The sequence below is a fragment of the Ammodytes marinus genome, assembly GCF_949987685.1.
Source record: "Ammodytes marinus genome assembly, chromosome: 8".
Classification (NCBI taxonomy): domain Eukaryota; kingdom Metazoa; phylum Chordata; class Actinopteri; order Uranoscopiformes; family Ammodytidae; genus Ammodytes; species Ammodytes marinus.
The window spans coordinates 6,672,039-6,688,673 of record NC_137212.1 but is presented as its reverse complement, the minus strand read 5'-3'; the positions used below and the strand labels follow the sequence as shown (position 1 = coordinate 6,688,673).

The 16,635-nt window shown below is 40.9% G+C and overlaps 1 protein-coding gene across 5 annotated transcripts in view; it reads right to left on the bottom strand.

Annotated features, from left to right (window-relative positions):
- The window catches only part of tie1 (tyrosine kinase with immunoglobulin-like and EGF-like domains 1), a 45,817-nt gene that overhangs the window by 7,981 nt on the left and 21,201 nt on the right, over positions 1–16,635 (bottom strand). The window contains exons 1-17 of one of the 5 annotated variants that reach the window (XM_080032468.1): positions 15,360–15,398; positions 12,715–13,011; positions 12,204–12,314; positions 11,704–11,859; positions 10,382–10,513; positions 8,512–8,652; positions 8,122–8,250; positions 7,088–7,233; positions 6,361–6,505; positions 5,724–5,882; positions 4,785–4,925; positions 3,269–3,571; positions 2,581–2,871; positions 1,252–1,445; positions 905–1,051; positions 728–791; positions 232–342 (exon numbers count right to left, since the gene is read on the bottom strand). In XM_080032468.1, coding sequence (XP_079888594.1) covers positions 232–342; positions 728–791; positions 905–1,051; positions 1,252–1,445; positions 2,581–2,871; positions 3,269–3,571; positions 4,785–4,925; positions 5,724–5,882; positions 6,361–6,505; positions 7,088–7,233; positions 8,122–8,250; positions 8,512–8,652; positions 10,382–10,513; positions 11,704–11,859; positions 12,204–12,314; positions 12,715–13,011; positions 15,360–15,366 — 2,674 coding nt within the window. In that variant the 5' untranslated portion in view covers positions 15,367–15,398. Of the gene's footprint in view, positions 1–231; positions 343–727; positions 792–904; positions 1,052–1,251; positions 1,446–2,580; positions 2,872–3,268; positions 3,572–4,784; positions 4,926–5,723; positions 5,883–6,360; positions 6,506–7,087; positions 7,234–8,121; positions 8,251–8,511; positions 8,653–10,381; positions 10,514–11,703; positions 11,860–12,203; positions 12,315–12,714; positions 13,012–14,535; positions 14,805–15,359; positions 15,399–16,635 lie in introns of those variants that run through there. The other 4 variants (XM_080032466.1, XM_080032467.1, XM_080032469.1 and 1 more) reach the window with 4 other exon arrangements.

Here is a 16,635-nt window from a genome sequence, read left to right as displayed (position 1 = left end):
AGTGTTGGACCCATCAGCCTATCAAATCAGTGTTATCTATGTATATAGCCCAATAAATAGCCACTTAGTTGTTTATCGATTTTTCTATAGATTTGCCTATATATTTGTATCACTTGTAAATCCTATCACTGCCAGAAACAGTACTACAAATCATACCTATAGTATTTGCTCAAGGCATTAACTTGTAAGCTCATCAATATCAATGTTAGCCACTAGGTGTCGCTCACTCACCTCTATTCTCACAGGCTCCTATCAGGTTGATGATGTTGGGATGCTGGCCTAGTTTACACAGCACTTCCAGCTCCCCTGCGAAGTCTCTGTGGTCATTCTCCGAGGCAAACTCTGCAGGAAGATTAGCACACACAGCATTGTTAGACAAAGTGCAAGCAAAGCAGCTTCGCCTGGCGTCTTGGAAATTACATTTCCACATTAGTCGAAGAACTTAAAGGTACAGTGTGTGAATAAGGTGTATTTTGACATCATGTTGTGGTTCTAGATTGCAACGCACCCTGTCTACCACTCCTATTTGGAGAATTTGGAAAAGCTATTGTGGTTTTGAAGGACAATAAGCAAGTTACGAAATACTTCTTCGTCTTGCCAATTATACACTCATTCGAAAATACTTCAGAATATTATATTGTGTATGTGTGTGTGTGTGTGTGTATGTGTGACGCATGTACTGTATCTACATATGTTTTGGATTGTATGAACGTGTCCCAAAAGTTACCTTTCAGCATCTTGATGGCTGCGCTCATTTTACTGCCATCCTTCTTGATCATGGCTTTGATGACCTGATTTTCAAAAAACAGTTGTTAGCTTAAATGTTTAACCCAGGGATTTATGCTCAGCAAAAACAGTAGAAATATTCCAAATATTAATCAAGTACATTAGGGGCCTTAAATACCTGGCCAAAGTTGCCCTCTCCAATCACATCTTCAAACTTGATGTCCTCCCACTCCAGGATGGGGTAGGTGAGGGGCTCGGGCGTTGGCTTGGGCCTCCGTGTCAGGGTCAGAGTTCCTGAGTTAAACTGTAGAATAGTCTCCTCACCCTGGGGGTATAAACAGTCTCACGCTTGGCAATAACTACAAATATATTAAAGTCCTCTAAAGCAGGATTTTTTCTCCAAAGAAGTTTTTGAGCTAGGTCGGATCAGTTGTGATACCAAAGCAGACTGCAGTAAATCCCCTCAGTTTTTCCAAAAATTCTGATTAAAATAAACAAGTGGTGTGTTGTGTGCTTAGTGCTTACCGATCCCGACTGGTAGGTGAATGTTCGCCGGCGGTTGAGCAGCGTCTTGCGGATGAAGAAAAAGGCCAATAGGGCCAGTAGGATGGTAACACAGGTGACCGTCACCGAGCCGACCACTGCCACCAACAGCTGGTAACCGTCGCCAGCAGGCCGCCCTGCCACACCCTGGGTGGTCGGGGTCAAACTCTGGAGACCTGTTTTTTTTTTTTTTTTTTTTTTTTTCATTTTTTGGCAGAAGGAAAGAGATGGAAAGAGGGAGGACAGAGGGGCAGGGTGGAAGATGAAGAGAAAAACCAAGTAGGGAAGATGGTTTCCAGATAAGTAGATAAATAGGCTGTCAATGTATTATTATCCAGAGTAAATCCCTGTCCCTGTGTGTGTGGGTGGTCCTGGGGAAAACCTAATATTGGCCACAAGTACAGTAGTGTGGAAAATGTTCCACTACTAGGAGCTACTTTTGGCTTCAATGGAAAATAAGTAAATAATATCCAATAAACCAAAACATGTTATATCGGTACACTGGACTATTAAAGGCAAGACACAGCAGGCAGTCTTTTTTCAAGCACTGGTCAGTTTCCAGATTTGTTGCTATATTACTTCCATAACCTGACTTCTTTCATACTAGTATTTGGTCCAACATATTCATTTTTTGTTTTGTTTACTTCACAAAACGATGTCTGCTTGCATCTGTATATTTCTCTTATACGACCATTAAGTATAATAAAACTGTATCCAAAATCTGTTTTGTTAAAACTTTTGACACTAATATGTTGTAAAAGTGAAATAAAGATTTAAATTTTGGCTTTTTCCAACACTCTAGATTTTACGTTTTTAAAGAGATGCAAATGTGCGCATACTTAGTTACATTTTAGCCAAATTAAAAAAAAAATATTCAAACCATTTCTGAATAAAATTGTTATATAAAAAAAATATTGTTTTAGTGTAAATAATCAAATGGCAAAGTTTCATGATGATATCGATAAGTTAAAGATGTTAACCTATTCACCTGCCGTGGCTCGCCTTAATCACCCCTTTTGAAAAGATTACCAGTTCCATTAATCTAGAAGTGTTATTCTTTAGCTGTACTACTGCTGCCCTGATGGTGATACTGTAGGAAAGACTTACAGGATTTCTCCCACTATTCTGGTCTGACATCCCATATTGAGGTCCCAGATATTTGATCTTATCAATCTTATTAATAGAATTGATATAGAAACGACATCCACATATATACATACATACATATAAAATATACAAATATCCTATGTTCTAATCTGCAGTATATTAAATCCTTCTGTATGGATAAGCCTACAATAACTTCCTACTCACCATCTCCTTGTGTCATGGCCTGGACAATCTTGCTCCACTCTCCTGGCACTTTGGAGAAGGCCCTCACTCTGAACTGATAAAGTGTGCTGCCGTTGAGTGCTGTCACGTCTTTGGTGGTCTTGTTCCCATCGTCTGTGTCCACCCAGGGGTGAGGGTTCCCCTGGCCCACCGGCTGGTACTCTATGATGTATTTGATGATTCCTCCGTTGGGATCCTCAGGGGGCTGCCACCTCACCTGGATGGCTGACACGGACAGGGGCAGGGCCTGGATGTTGCGTGGGGACGATGGACCTGAGACACAGAGAGATTATCGTAGTTAGGACCATCAACAGTGAGGGTTTCAGACAGAGGCTGAAGGAGTTTCAGCAATGGCACTGTGAGAAGTATAAGTATATTTTGAACCTCAAATGGGCATTATATGTGACCTTTAAAACCATTTTGTCAGATTCATATTTTCCAACATTTTGACTGAACTCACACCTAACTATCAGCTGCTTAACCTTTTCTTTTAGAGTTTGTGGGCAGAGAGAGAGAGAGAGCGTCAAGAAGCAACCAGCAAGCACAAATCCTACTCTTTCCCTGAGTGTTCAATGCAATGCATGTTTCAACATACAATATATTGTGTCTTGTAACATTTAAAAAGTAGCCTTTCCTTGCAGCGTATTTAACAGCAGAGTTTTCTAGTTACCCTGGCTGTTGATGCGGAAGTGGTAGGGCTTGGAGGGCGGCCCCTGGCTGCCACAGTTGATGAGGCGCACCACCACGCTGTAGTCTTTCTGGTACTCCAGGTTGTGGAACTTTCTGGAGAGCACAGTGAGCAGGGTGGTCTCCTCGAGTAGCTTCTCACTGTAGGGTGGAGGCCCGCTGAGCTGCACTAAAAAGCCACTGGCCGTAGCGGCATTAACGCCATTGTTGGCGGGCAGTCGCCAGCGCACAGTGGCATTGCGGCCTTCCACCGAGCTGATGTCAATCTCAGGTTGAACTGTGGGCTCTGAAGCGACAGAGAACACAGGGCAGCTCCTTGTGAATTTGATCTTATTAAGGTCAGTCACGGTTTCCTTCAAAGTTCCCCATGAAGTATTTCGAGGTGAATTGGACAGTTTACCTACATTTATATTTTAGTTGGCTGCCGTGCAGTAGTTATGGCTACTCACAACAAGAATGTACTTTAGCTTTCAATCTTGGCCCAGGTCCTTTCTGAATTTACCCGTAAAGGTTTTCTGTTTTCTTCCACGGGCCAAAGATGCATTCTGATTCAAAGTCTGAATGGGTTGTATGTACTGTATGTACTGTATGGCTGTGCGCCCTCCAGACAAAAAACTCATTCTAAGCAGGCTGTGAGTGTGTAGTCTATTTACATTGAAAAAGTGACAAGATAAAACATACTTAAATTAAGACTGTTAGCTCATTAGTTTAATTGTATCTGAGAAAATGGCTTAACGTTTTGCATAAATACATTATTTTTTGATGCAGTTTGTAATTTGCATCATATGCGTTTTTGAAGACAATCTCAATCTATAATCTTTATTCATACGTATTAGTGTGGTCCTGCACAAAGACACAGGAGTCACTACATACACAGTTACAAATAGCTTGTGCAAAAGCCCAATATTCCTTCGTAACAGATACAATTTGTTCCTTTGTTTTCACATGGACTTAACCACTTACTGCCAAATAGTCACATCCAATGGATCTGTGTACCATCTACCATGACCTTCCAAAATAATAATTTCATTTTTTTTCTATGATATTTTTGTACTCATATACTCCAAAACGCTCTCTCCCTCTGCACCACAATCATTGAGAATTAAGATCCCTGACTCTGCCAGCTGAATCAAGGCTATTCTTGATTAGCTGTGATTCCTAGCTGACCGATGACAACGCTTTATTTTTCTGTTATTTTTGTTTTGATCCCAAGGATCATTCCAGTCCACTTGAATCTTTCTCTATTTTGTTCCCAGACTTGAGTGATCAGGACAGATGTGCCCACTGGGGGAAAAGACAACTGGCTCCTTCAAGGCCTGGGAAAAGCACAGCTCAGCAATTTTACTAACTAGAGACAAGATCATTATGCTTGCCTACATTCTGAAGTCCAGACTATAGACATTTGTTCCCAGGCAAGATTTCCAGATAAATATTCTCATGTGCAGCTCAGTGTGTGATCCTTATATGAACTGTATGGGACAGTTCTCTGTGGTTCTTACCGGGACAGTCTGTCTCCATGATGGTCTCTGGTCCCGGGGCGCCCTCTCCTCCCTCCCCAGGACGACTGAGCTGCACACGGACACGGTAGCGCGTTGAAGGCTCCAGGTTCATCAGTGTGATGGGCTCTTTCTCACTGTACACTAAAGAGAAAGGGGATGCAGTAACATGCTGATTACATAAGAATAGATTTTTCTTTTTACACAACCTTCTGCCCCCTCTTCTGTCTGTCTGTCTGTCTGTCTGTCTGTCTGTCTGTCTGTCTGTCTGTATAATAGTTCTATGGTTACATGGGTGGGATCAGGTGGGGTCAGGCTGCAAGCCACTATTCATCTCCAATCTTTTCTGCGCTAACCCTCTGAACCCTTAGCTATGTTAGAACATTTTTGGTCCGCCTTGATTTATTATCTAATAAAGCTTGTATAACATTCATTCTGCTAGCTGTAGTTTGGTCTGGCTGTGAAAGAATAATATAATATCAACCCTGTAATGCAATGCATTACAATATTACTATGCAATGTCAAACTATAATTTTTCAGGACAACCTGGGCTATAGGAATATTTGTGCTGCAGCGTCACTTTACTACATTTTCCCTATAGTCCCATCTCCTGGCCTCTTCATCTGTGTTCTGCACTTGGTTTATCCAAACAAGGTCGCATATCAGTTCTCCAGCACACAGTTTACATTACATACATACATTATCCAAATAGTATAATTCAAATTGGTTTGTCTGTGCCAGGATTTCGATATATAGTATTGTTTTATTATAGCCTACATTTGAGCAAAAACAACTGAAAGTAACTTCACTTTGACTGTAGTTTATATCTTTTACAACCTTGGCTGATCTTATAATGTGTTGAAATAACGGTGATAACTGGGTACTGCAATGTTAACTTTAGCTTTCTGTTATGGTGTCAGGATGATATCTGTGCCTGCTCACCGATGATGGAGGACCAGGAGTCTCCGTTCTCCACCGGCTTGTAGAGGAGCCTGGTGGAGACGATGGGCCCGTCTCCTCTGTGTGCGTCCACCGGCTTCACCAGCAGCTGCTTGCTCCGTTTCTCCAGGAGTTTAGGGGCAGTTGTGGGCACAGGGGGCTCTGAGTGGACACAGCAACACATTCTAAAACTGTTTGCCTGCATACTAGAAATACTCACAAAATAGTAGATATTCCTCCGTCTAGGGTTTAAAAGCTAGAGTGCGTAACTTATTTTGCCAACATGAGGAGCTCATTGCAACAACACTGTCGGCGCACCTACTGTATATGAGGTAAGCCTTTATGTGATCATGCATGGATTTGATTACTTCTGCTGAACGTCTAGGTTTTTTCTTAGCAGCACAATCAACAACTGAAACATTTCTTGGGCACCAGTGTCGGGGGTCGACACCAGTTTGTAAAAGCTGCCATACAGAGAAATACAGAGAGTTTTGTGGAGCTGATAGGCTTAATCCACTTTGTGCTAACTCATTTGCTTGAATGTAAACGACATTCATGCACAGTATCTGAAAAAGTTACGCACTATAGCTTTAACATGTTATTCAAATGAAACCACACACACACACACACACACACACACCTTTAATGGTGAGGTTGAACTTGCGGGAGTCTTGGCCTCCATTGGTGGACACCCTGCACTCCCACAATCCTCCTTGTTGAGAACTCAGGCGAGGGATGTCAAACGTGGCTGTGCTCTTATTTGAGTCCATGACAGTGCGAGAGGCCTGAAAGTATAAGACACAACAGACAACGATGTTACAATGAACAATTTTAAACACAATTTTCCATTTCCTGTGCCTATTTTTTCCCCTACTCCGAAAAATGTTTGTTCCTGTGGGAAGAACTGATACAAATCGTTATCATATTATTTCCTTTTGTCGAGGACAAAGAACAGAAAAAAACAACCCAACAACTGAACATTTGACTTATAGGGAACATATGCTGCCCTGTAGAGTGACATATGGCCTTATCTGGTCTGGCCATTGTGTTGTGGACTTCCTCAGAGCTGGACTCAACCTTGTTATCACCAGCCCGATCTTAAAGGCACAGTACAATCTGATGACACGGCACCAGACAATGTCCATAAACTCCTTTATTTATGTAATTTAACAATTATTCAGTCATTTTAGCTTTAACAAATTAAAAAGAATAGTTTGACATTTTGGGAGAATGCTTATTTTAACATTTGCTTGAAATAGTTTGCTAAAATTAAATATGCTTATACTTATGGTGTTCAAGGAAACAAACACATTTTTTTTCCATGGTTATTGTAAGCAAGGATTGTTCCAAATAAACTTTTTTTTTACCTTGAGCACAGTGCTGTCCAACTTCCGCAGCTCAATGCTGTTGTGGCTGGGCAGGGGGTTGCCTGTGGCCGAACAAAATATCTTGGGGCTGGAGTTCAGATTCCACTCCAGATTACTATCCAAATCCAAGATCTGGGGAGCGCGGTCTGAAGAAAAGGAGCATGGAAAAGAGACTGAGAAAAGACAATGTGGTAGTGGTAGAGGAAAATGATGATAGATAAAGACCATGAAAATAAAAACTGATTCTGATTGCATTTAAAAAAAAAAATCAAAAAGATTATTTCCCAGAAAAAGTCATAGTCCATAGCTACTGCATGCTTTATTTTCCCATCCAGCTGGTCTGGTTAAAGAGTTTAATTGTACTACAGGCAATCCTTGATTGTGCAACCTTTTCTGAAAGTTTTTCTAACTATGGGTTGCAACCCGGTATCACGCCGAGGCGTGTAATAGACACGCATGGACCGGCGTGTCTATTACACGCCTTGCCTGACCAGGGCGTGTGAGTTAGACGCGGCCCCCCGCCCGTCTAAATGTACGGAGGAATAGCACCAACAGGGGCCGACATGTTGTCCCAGGAATAGCACCAACAGGGGCCGACATGTTCTCCCAGCATTTCAATACTATCCAGCTGCAGCCCCGCAGACAAACACCCTGGCGTGGGTGGTTAGGGTTAGGGCAAGGGGACAGGGAGAGGTTAGAATATAGATAGAACATTGACGGAACACCGCGGCGGCCATCTTGACTACGGGAGGTGCGCGACCGCGGCGGCCATCTTGACTACGGGAGGTGCGCGTGTAACTCACACCCCCTGGTCAGGCAAGGCGTGTAATAGACACGCCGGTCCATGCGTGTCTATCTCACGCCTCGGCGTGAGATCGGGTTGCAGGAAGAAAGTAATGCTATTTGGAGGAGGGTGAACATGTGCTGTGCAGTGTTGAAAAAAAAGAAGAGTACATATGTTATAAAAAGTATAAAATAATTGAATTTAAAAAAAAATTTAAAAAGAAGGATTACCACAATGTGAAGACACCTACCGGACTTCTCACAGTTCTGCCCTCTCCATCCCGTGGGACACTGGCATCCACTGAAACGGTTACAAACGCCTCCATTCTGACATTTACAGCTGAGCCTGCAGTCTGGTCCATACAGGTCATCATGGCAGGCTGACACAAACAGAAAACAGAAAACTATATTGCATATTGCACACACAAACGTACGGAGTCCTTAAAGTGACATGGCGAGAGAAAAAAACAAAACATTTCTGGTGCGCACTAGGTAGTTGTTTGTTGTTGTTGCACATGTCACTTAAGGGACTCAGTACATACGGGCTTAACATGTTATTTAAATGCTATTAAAACTATATGTATATGACCTTAAGAATAAAAAAAATGCAAGGACAAATTAAAGCGATATATAGTGCTCACCCTTTTCACAGCGGTTCCCAAACCATCCGCTGGCGCAGGAGCAGCCGTAGGGGTCTGGTAGGCAGAAGCGAAGGCCCTTGCAGTTCAGCTCGGCGCCACAGGACTCCTGGCAGTTTCGGCCAAACATTCCTTCCCTGCAGGCTGCAAACCATCAGAGAAAGACACATTCACAAATGTGTTTATTTTAAATTCCTTGAGTTTTGCTCCATCATGCCTCAACCTGCCTTGCATAACACCACAGAGGTCAGCGGAGCCGGTCTGCCAATGGGCTCATCTGTAACCCATTGGTTTGAGATTTTAAGCCATTTAGACCATTATATGTATGCAATGTGCTGCCAATATATGTTGGTGTAATTTTTGGGTAGCAATGTTGACATTAATTGTTCAATGAAGGAAAAGGTGCATTGGCTTACTGGTACAGTCTTCAGATTATTATCTATGTATGTGTGTGTGTGTGTGTGTGTGTGTGTGCTGTGTGTGTGTGTGTGTGTGTATGTGTGTGTGTGTGCTGTGTGTGTGTGTGTGTGTGTGTGTGTGTGTGTTTGTCAGTCCACCACTTTGGTCTAGCTTGAAATATCTCAACATCTTTCCTCTAGCTCCACAATAAGGTTGACATGACATTTGCGGTTCAGAAGGAAATGTCTTGTCAACCTCCGGATGGATTGCCATGAAATTTACAACAGATTTTCCAGAGCCATGGAGGATCCTCTGACTTTTCCAAAAGTGATCCCAGGAGGTCAACGTTTTCACTGACTTTACTTAGAGAAATATCTCAACTTGCACAAAAGATTTTGTACCGACATTCATGCTTTCCAGATGATGTTAATTGACTGTGGTGATCCCCTACATTTTGCCCCAGGGCCACCATGAGTTTACTGGGAAATTTGGTAGAAGTAGTTCGCCGTAATAACTGTTAAATGACCTTAAATATTGAGCAATCAGATCAGAAAAAAAATTCAGTTCAAGTCCAGACTTTTTTTTAAAAACCCAAATAACCAAATCAAACCATTAGCAGAACTAATAGCATTCCCATCCGGCATAGCTGTGTGTTCAGCGCTAATTAGTAATGTCGCCAAGCTAACTGAAGTTGCCAACCATTACAACTGCAATTCTTCAACATGCATATACTGTAGGCCTATATTGTATGGGATAAAACTGGTCTGTTCACACGAAAATGTGTTGCATTATCACCACATGCTAAAACATAATCAACAACATGAAAGAAAATCTGACATCAAACAACATCAGACATAAACAATTTTTTCATATCGTGACGTACAAGAACTCATCTGACATAAAAGAACATCTGTTATATCACACACACACACACACACACACACACACACACACACACACACACACACACACACACACACACACACACACACACACACACACACACACACACACACACACACACACACACACACACACAACACACACACACACACACACACACACACACACACACACACACACACCAACGTTCTCAGTCCCTGTGTGTGTGTGTGTGTGTGTGTGTGTGTGTGTGTGTGTAGGGGGTTTCACAGTTCGTGTGAGAGAGTATGTGTGTGGGTGGATGGGCGGAGGTGTATTATCAGTCCCACTGTGTATCACTACTGAGAATATGTTCAACTCACTGCTGTGCCAAAGCCAAACCTCCCAAGGCATGACTGTGACGTTCAGAATACCTTCTTCAAACACAGCTTCTTTAGAATTATGATAGTCATCTGACTTTGAACACATCCTCTCTGTGTCATTCTCTGTCTGTCTGTCTGTCTGTCTGTCTGTCTTTCTGTCTCACTCACTCTTTTCCATTCAAACTTATACTGATACTTGTGAGAATATTGTATTGAGGAAGAGTACAAACCTGTCTCACAGCGCGTTCCCATAAACCCTGGTGGACAGATACAGTCTCCGTCGACATCGTGACAGACTCCGCCGTTGAGACACTCTGGACAGTCCCTGTCACAGTTGGGACCCCACTTCTTACCGGCACAGTCTACAGAGAAAGAGTGCTTTATTGTCTAAGAGCAACTTGTATACAGTATAGCGTGAGATACTAATTTCATATGGTGATTCCTCTATGGATATGTATACATTTTGAACTTTGAACTGGCCTGTACAATTGGAAGCCTTCAATTGTATGACTCAATCTGTTATTGACCATTTTAGAGCATTCAAAGTACGCTGAAATTACTTCAAATACATTAATCTTTTTATCATTTAGATGTGTTTTGGCTTGTTGAGTATGTGAATTGTATTTTGGTCAAGTTTTTCAAACACATGCAGCCTGCTTATATTACAGAATGTATTATATGAAATGTTGTAACAAAAAAAAAGACATGATAAAATGCACAGAAACAATTAAGAAAATACTGCATCTGGTGGAGAGAGAGGGAAGAGAGAGAGAGAGAGAGAGAGAGAGAGAGAGAGAGAGAGAGAGAGAGAATAGAAATCACAAAGCAGAGCAGGTGGAGGGTGGGGCTGTTGTTGATACTGATGTCTCTTTGCAATACAGGAAATGAGAGAAGCACATGTGCTGTCTCATTTACAGACTTGTCATGTTCAAGGTTTGGATTCAGTCAGCACAAACAAACTGAATATTCTTTCGCTGTTATTTAAAAGTGGTGTTTATTTGAGGGAGTTTTACGAAATTCGGTCAAAATGTGCTTATTTGCTTTCTTGCCATGACTTGGATGAAAACCAGGCTATGACAATTTGTGGTTTCTCAGGGGGGGTTATGCTCTTGACTTTTTCTTGGCAGGGTGAAGTGATTTCAGGAACAGCTTTAACATTTTTTGGGATTAATTCATAATGAGTCATAACTCAACTATGTATGTAGTATCTGTCCTCCCCTGCTGTCAAAGATAGTTTGGTAAAACATTAAGGCATTATAAGATTATTTTCACCACCACACACTGTTTTTCATATAGTTGCGCAATTTCTAAGATTAAGTAATGTATGAATCTGAGTTAATCTAATAATCGTTAATTGACAGTTATCATATATCCTCCTGCATTTTGTTCAATCATCATTTAAATGCATGTGAAACGAGTGTCACATCTGCAACCGAAAAACACTGTTGTAAAAGCTCTGTGTGTGTGTGTGTGTGTGTGTGTGTGTGTGTGTGTGTGTGTGTGTGTGTGTGTGTGCCTGTCTGTTTTAAGTGTGTACATGATTCAAACTAACCTCTGACAATGAGTCTCATCCAGGCTCCGTGCAGTGGGCTGTCTCCCACGAAGCTGGCACTGTAGATGCCCTGATTGGCAAAGGCCGCATTCTCCACCGTCAGGACAGCAGTGCGATTTATCATGTCGTTCCAGTGAGTCATATAATAGTAGTTGCCTAAATTAAAACACAGGATGGTAAAGCACAAGTCAGACAGAAGGCCATTCAAAGTGCTTTACAGGGACATAAAATACATCAAGATTAGACATTAGAAATTGCATTTAAGAGATAATAAAAACCAAGAAAATACATTAAGATTCAAGATTAGACATTAAACATTTAGACAGCGATGTAGAACGGCTGCAATGAAAATGAAGTGACTGAAAATATAGTTATTTTCTTTATAGCATATTTAACTTTCATAGTTTCAAACTAATTGAACATGTTTTGGGGAATCTGTATTCACAAAACCAAATGTATTTCGAGGCGATCTTGGTCTACATAGAGGTAAGCTGACTTACCGTTGTACTTCCAGGTAACGTCTCTCTTCTGGTTGCTGAGGAGCTCCATGCTGAGGTTAACTGTCTCCCCTTTGTTGGCAGTCAGTGTCAGGTGGACTGGGACAAAATTAGCTAAAAGGGAAAACAGATACAACAAGTAATTTTCAAAACGTGACACGCCATTCAACTAAGAAAATTGTGAAAGCATAAAATGATTAATTCATAATTTTAGGTTTGGTCATTACAGAAGGATATGATTTTGAAGGAATGGGCACATTTTATATATGTTTACATTATAAACTTATATATACTATAACATCTTTTATAATATATCTGTTTGTTTTTCATTTTGTTTGTTTTTATTTATATTGTTGTATAATTTAATATTTGTAAATCACATACAGCTGGAAAAATTTAAATACAGTCATTTATATTGTAAAAGTTGAAAAACTAACAGAAGGATAACAACCTATTGTTTGGATGTGTGTGAACTGGATATAACCTGTTTGAATTGTGTGAATTCTGAACTAACCTTTGCCAATGTTATTGATCATGGTGACTGTCTCGGGCGGGGGGACTTCCTGAGTGGCTTCACAGTAGAAGATGCCGATATGGTCCAGGTCCCTGAAGTCTTTGGCCACAGCCTCCTTGTTCCGGGGCTTGTGCACTTTAAAGCTGGGCTTCTTGGGGAAGATGAGGATCTTGTTGTCTCTCTGTATATCCAGCTCCACCTGCGCTGTGCTGCGCTCTCCGTTGATACAGGAGATGGAGAAGTGGTTGACGTTGGTGACCTCCGCTGTGGAGATCATGGTCAGGTCGATCACAGCATCTGGTGGGATAAGGCATTGGGTTTGAAACATTTTATGACAAACTATTATTGGAGTCATAAGGAGCTTGACTTGATTACGAGTTGACTAAAAGGCAAGACACTGCAGGTGGATAGGGTAAAACATTTTTAACTTAAATATATCATCACGTAACTTTGCCAGTTGTTTACTTACATTAAAATACTTATTTTTCAAGTTTTTCAGAAATGTTTGAGTAAAAGTGAAAATGTGTATTTCTTTGAAGACCAACAATCTAGATGTTGGATGAAGCCAGAGTTAAAATTGTGATTTCATGTTGTCAACATGTCCAAAGTTTTTACAGTATTTTGGATACAGTCTTTTTTTCTTTTTTTAAATCAAATATACTAGGTAGAGGTCTTAAACAAGCATTTTCATCACGTGTGTAAGAAGAACATGCATCAATCAATCAGACAATTAACAATATATAAACAAATACTTCTGTGATAAACTTCTGATGAGTGCTAAGAACCAGTATGGAAAACTGATGTGAGTGCTTTATAAATCACATCAAATCTCAAAATGTTTCAGTGCTTAAAACACACTTGTTTTTGCTCGCAAAACCTTGCAAGTCAGTAGATTTAGCATCAACCCTTACTTTCATTCATATTTTCAACCATTTCTGGAGGAGCAAAAAGTTGGGCTGTAGCTTACAAACATGAGGATGATATCTGATTCACTCATGAACAGAAAATAAGTATGTTGAACATTGTAACTGCAGGTGTACTTGATGTCTGCCAACCTCAATGAAACATATACCATTGGTTCTAAATCATGGTATACCATCTGTCTCATCATCCCTATTATGTGTCATTGTAGTGCATACTCTCATACAGCATTGCTCAACTCCATTGTTTGTCATATATAAATCCACACTAATCCCCCACAATGGAAAACACAAGTTTGGCACTTGTTTAAGCCTACATTTGTAAGTTTTACTTCTGGGTTAAATCATGCCCAATGATGTCAACTCCTTAACTTGACACAGTTTACACACATTTGTTCTGTAGACCATCTGCACAAATTAAGTACAATACGAAATTATAACATAAACATAGTTTCAATCAGGGCCACAAGTATTTGTTTCTGCCACAGGTTACAGTATGAATTGGATCTGGTAGAGTATTCATTATAAATGTGACTCCTTCACTTGCAACATCATTTACACAATGTTGGTTAAAAAAAACTAAATATCTTCCAGGAATGTAGTTATTTGAATAAAATGCCAGAACCAATAATGTTCGTTTAGTCCAGCATTCCTCATCTCTGGTATTTAAGCCTCAGATCCACAGAACAATGGCAGGAAACATGGATGAGCTGCTTTTTCCCTAAAGGGTTCAGGCATCTACAGTCCAAGGTTCATATGTGACTTTAACAAAATATAATTATAAAAGGGGTTACATCAAGTTGGAAGTGGGTCTTTCTTTCTCGAAAATAAAGTTGGACATTTATATTTTGTTCCATTTAGGTCCAACTCAAACAACTTTTAAAATAAGTTTCCCTCTTACCTGATAAACCGAGGAAGAACAAAACAAACACCCACAAAATCCTCATGTTCCTAATAATCCTCATTGGGGAAAAAGTTGTCTTTTCCATAAAAAAATCTTGTGAGAGATGTACATCCAGAACGGTGACGCTGCGTCACGACGAGCGGTGCGCTTTTTTACGCATAACTTCGCGAATGATCACGAGTCCCCCCAGTTCAGGTGTAAAATCTTCTCCAGTCACGAACTAACGGCGCTCCTGTCCTGTATATTGTATGTAACGTGAGGTCGTATCACAGTCCGTCCCACTATACACGGAACTGGAGTTTGCGGTAAAAGCTCAGCAGCTTTCTCTGGGTGGGAAAGGAAGGAAGAGCGTCACCAGACAGCGGAGGACTGCTGGCGCTCCCGACCTCCCCCCGTTCCGATTAATGTATTTATGAGTTTAAGCTTTGCCACTTCTTGTTCCAATACAATGCCAAACAAGCCCGCCGAGTGTCTTCGCATGCAATTGATTATTTAATGTCTTACAATCGGTCTACTTTTTTAAGCAGTGGAATTATATTCTGTGGAACAATTAGGCTTCTCTGTTTTTACTATAGGATGGTACCTGTATTGTGTTGAAGATGGGTTTGTATCTTTACATCGTCAAAATATATTATAAAAAAAACACATTGGTTGCACACTTGTTTTCATGTGCAAAACGTGAAGCAACACTGTTTTTGCGCATGTGCAAGATTTTAGAATAAATATTTTCTGTAGAATTTAAGACAGCATTCCATCAAAATATATTTACTACTAGCTTATAATTGCTAACTCAGCCAAGATACTTAATATCAGCCCCTTACTTTTCATGCATTGGAATGGCCCTGAGCCACACTCACACTCAGCTCACCCCATTTGCCCTAAGAGGCTGACATAGCATTTTATTGCTGTCATTTCTCTGCAAAGAGATACTGTAGAAACACCAAATGCAGGAGCAGCTGGTATCATGTTTTGCCAAATGCAACAGCTTTGTTCTTTCACTTCAATGAGTTGGTTCCAGTCCCTGCAGCTTTTATAGTCAGCCTCTCTCTCCCCTCCCCTTTCGCTCCCTGTTACAATCAGTCAGCCCTAGGAAATTATGAACAATATGCATGTTGTGTCTATTCTGCCCATTTCTGCCCCAATCTTTTTAAAAAGTGCCGGCACTCACTGTCTCACTTTGAAACAGAACAACTGCACACACACGGCTTTTCTCATTTTGTCTGCAAAAGCTGTCAGGCTGATTTGGTGTTTTCTTTACATTTCCTCAGCCGCTTCGGACAATCGACTTGAAGTTGACTCAACTTTTTGTATTGTTTGAGATTTCCTGTTTTCCATTTCAGGAGCTTGCGCAGCTTTCTTTAAGGCCGCAAGGAATATTCTTCTGTTATCTGCATGCCTGGTCAAAAAACACAGAATAAGATCAAATCATTCTTTGCAAAGCGTTGGCACCTTGATGTCCAACATGCAATACAAAAATTATGTAAAATAGTGCAAGAATGACAATATATATAGGCGATATAGAAAAATAAGTCAAATGAAAAACTGAAATGGCTATCCCCTGGTTGGAATTGTTTTGTCTTCACATCCCAGTGTTTTCCATTGTGTCTCTTGGCAAAGCAGAACGTCTTGGCGCCTACGTTTGGCTTCAGATCTGTATTGTCTCTTTTGACCTATTAGTGTGACCTGTGGAGCTCAGGAGCTACAACAACTTCTTTTAAAAGACCGCCATATTTCCTCTGCGCATACTTCAAAACAGCCGCGGACAGGAGTGAACTTTAACAGATAGAACCATAATACTGAACTGTCAATAACAGACTGCTTACTGCACACAGCTCTGTTTGCATCATATACCGTGTGTACACTATAGCAAAAGTTTAACAATAGGACAATATGCAAAAAATTGTCACGTTTAGCAAGACATTTTTCTTCATACCCTTGGAACTAGAACTAACACATAAGTGGTAGAGCAAAGGAATAAATGCAACGACAGACAAGTGTGCGTGCTGCAGACACAGCTTGGTGGAGCCTCTATAGGAAGTCAAAAGGGAAAAGACCAATGGCTGGGTCAACACAGATGCTGCTTTAAGGTGGTCAGGA